We start from the raw sequence: 3387 nt of genomic DNA, 5'->3' as shown, positions 1-3387 counted from the left end.
GTTTATATATAGATATATATATATATATATATATATATATCCTCTGGCCAGCCTTAGCTTCGCAGGTTGAGTCAGGGGCTAGTTATGCTGTTTCCTTGGCTTTCCTTCTTTCCTTTGCTTATCTTCATCATGTTCCTATTAGGTTTCTTAGCATGTAAGTAATCCTTTCCGTTGAGCGTTGCGCTTTTCATTTTGCAAATTTTTGTTTACCCTTTTGTTTCAAGGCTCCTATTATATTATCCTCTTCTCTATTATGTATTTATTTTGTTGTCTTAGAGGTCTGTAATACCACACTACCTCTGTTCTACGACTTAAGCATAAAAATCTGTATAGTAGGGTATTACATTATGGTATCAGAGCAGTTCGTTCCTATAGAGCCTGAGGACGGACTGATAGTGCTTTTGTGCATTCTCTGTGTATGTGTTTATGTGCTGTTAGGATATCTAACTGATATAAGTGGCATAAATGTTCATGAGCGTGCATTTGGGACTTAAAACACTGAACTTGAGATATTGAGACTGGTCAACTTGATATCACTTGTTTGGTGTGTATAGGGACCAAATGTCTACTCGCGGACGCGGGCGAGGTAGAGGCCGAATAGGCAATGCCATGCCTGAGGCATCAGGAAACACTCCTAATCCTATAGACTTCATGGCTGCATTGGGCAATATGGCAGCAGCTATGCAAGCGACAGCTGAAGCCCTGGGAAACCAAATTAATAATGGAAATAATGGCAACAATGATGAGAATGGTCCAATGTCACTGCATTCCTTCTTGAAGGTTCACCCTCCAACTTTCAGGGGGACCTCGAATCCGACCAATGCTAATAACTGGATACAGGCCATTGAGCGAGCTTTACAGGCTCAGCAGGTTCTGGATGAACAGTGGGTTGAGTTTGGAACCTACCAGTTGCATGGTGAAGCTTAGCACTGGTGGCAGGGCATGAGGCGCATTCTACAACCTGATGGGATTGTGATCTCTTGGGAATTATTCTGAGATGAATTCTATAAAAAATATTTCCCCACTTCAGTTAGAAACGCCAGAGAACTTGAACTACTTCAGCTTAAACATGGACAGATGACTATCACTGAGTACACCAGTAAATTTGAGGAATTGTGCCGCTTCTCACGTATCTGTCAGGGAGCTCCTGAGGACTTTACTGAGTGAAAATGCATAAAGTATGAAGGAGGCCTTAGGAGTGATATTCAGAGCTTCATGGCACCTATACAGATTCGGGTATTTTCTGAGTTGGTAAATAGGAGAAGGGTGGCGGAGGATTGTGTTAGAAGGGCTGCAGCAGAAAAAGGGGGTCTGAGGATGCCATTCCAGAGGACCACGGGGAGAAACTTTGCACCCAGAGGTAGACAGTTCAAGTATGGTGGCTTTGTCCCTCAAAACAATCAGGGGCAAGGCAACTCTAGGAGGCCTAATACCAGTGCTAATCAGGGAAGGAGACAGGGTAAGCAACCACAGCAGGATATGAGTTGCCACAGATGTGGAAAGTATCATTCAGGACCATGTAGGTTTGGGACTGGAGTCTGTTACTCCTGTAGGCAGCCGGAACACTTGGCTAGTAGTTTCCCAGAAAAGAAGAGGTATGAGACAGGCAGGGTGCAGCAACCAGGAAGGGTATACACTACTTCTTCAGTAGGCACTGAGGGATCAGAGGCATTGATCAGAGGTAACTGTGAAATGGCGGGTAAAACTTTGAATGCTTTGTTTGATTCTGGGGTTTCACATACTTTTATTGCATTTGAAAAGGCTAATGAGTTAGGATTGAAAATAGTAGTGATGGGGTATGATTTAAAGGTATACAATGCTACCCGCGAGGCTATGGTGACTAGATTAGGGTGCCCCCAAGTTTCTTTTCGAGTACAAGGGCGTGACTTCGTGCATAACTTAATTTTTTTTGCCGATGACTGGTCTCGATCTCATTCTGGAATTGGATTGGTTATCCAAGAATCGCGTTCTACTAGATTGCTCGGCGAAAACAGTGTATTTCATGCCTGAAGGCACTGAAGGGCCGGTTGTAGTGAATAATTACTACTTGAGTTCCATGACGGTGAATTGTTCTGGGGCCAAATGTCAAGGGATATTGTTGTTAGCTGCGGGTGTTTCGGGTGATGATCAGAACTTGGAATAAATCCCGATTGTGTGTGAGTTTCCGGAGGTATTCCCTAATGATATTGATGAATTTTCACCAAAACGGGAAGTTGAGTTTGTCATTGATTTAGTACCTGGGGCCGGACCAATCTTGAGTGCTCCTTACAGGATGTCGCCTTTAGAGATGGCCGAATTGAAATCTCAACTGGAAGATCTGTTGGGTAAGAATTTTATCTGACCAATTGAATGAAATTGAATGAAATCTTTCAAAATAGTCTATTACTCACAGCTTGTACAATAATTAACAGATTGTTCGAAAAAAACAATTGCGTCTCGCAATCTGAACTGAAATAAGTAATGATGAACATCACATTTGTTAAAGCATCAATAGAAGTGGAGGAAACAGTTGCTTTAGTCATTGATGAACTTGACCATGACATAGACCAAATAACCAACGAGAAATTTATTGCTGTGTTTGAAAATCGCTTAACAAAATTTCAAGTCATGCTCCTTTTTCATATTATTACTATGAAGAAGACATAGTAAGTACATGGACAAACAAAAAGTATATACAATTATTGACGAATGAATTCCCAATTTTTTTTCTTAATGAAAAATATGAGGGACAAAAAATCTTCTAAAATTTGAAAATAACAAATATTTTGTTTATTAAACAAATTCATCGAATAAGTTCGTCTCATATTATTCTAAAAACAAACATATTAGTATTGAAATTAATTTGGGTTGGTCGAATAGTTAGCTTACTCATCTGCTTAAATAAGTATTGTGAGTTCGAGTCCCGCCCTATGTATACAGCAACTTATTGCCTAATGACAAATCCTTAAATAGAGCTCGAATCTGCAACGAATCAATCCTTAATTTGGTGAGTTAAGAATACTGTGGAAAATTGGAAAAAAATACTAATATTGACTGATACATTATTTTATACAAATAACGAGAATAAATTAGTTAGTCATTTTAAGATTATCAGAATTTTTTATTAGAGAGGACAATATCAAGTGTCAACTTATTACCCTCTTTGATTGTGTATAACTGCATGAAAGGCATGGGAAGACCAGGCATGGTGTTGGAAAAAAAGGAAGCAAAACAATAGTAGATAAATCAATATGGGAAAGGTTGATGGCCACAATGTAACACCCTCACTATCAGAATGTCACACTTTTGGCTACGTTACTCTGATAGCAAGAAGTATTATGACGACTTCATATACTTAATAATAAAATAGGAGCATTTGACCCGAAATCGTATCACTGTTCTTTTTGA

The 3387-nt window shown here is 39.5% G+C and overlaps 1 protein-coding gene across 1 annotated transcript; it reads left to right on the top strand.

Moving 5' to 3' along the window:
* On the top strand, positions 1216 to 2010 carry LOC107626866. The gene has a single exon (XM_021116845.1). The coding sequence runs from the start codon at positions 1216 to 1218 to the stop codon at positions 2008 to 2010; it is 795 nt and encodes a 264-aa protein (XP_020972504.1).

Source organism: Arachis ipaensis, chromosome B02 (assembly GCF_000816755.2).
Source record: "Arachis ipaensis cultivar K30076 chromosome B02, Araip1.1, whole genome shotgun sequence".
NCBI classification, from domain to species: domain Eukaryota; kingdom Viridiplantae; phylum Streptophyta; class Magnoliopsida; order Fabales; family Fabaceae; genus Arachis; species Arachis ipaensis.
The sequence above is the reverse complement of the archived record's forward strand: the minus strand, read 5'-3'. Positions and strand labels throughout refer to the sequence as shown.

Coding starts and splice junctions, on each gene's coding strand:
- LOC107626866 (XM_021116845.1), top strand. CDS start 1,216: ATGGCACCTATACAGATTCGGGTATTTTCTGAGTTGGTAAATAGGAGA.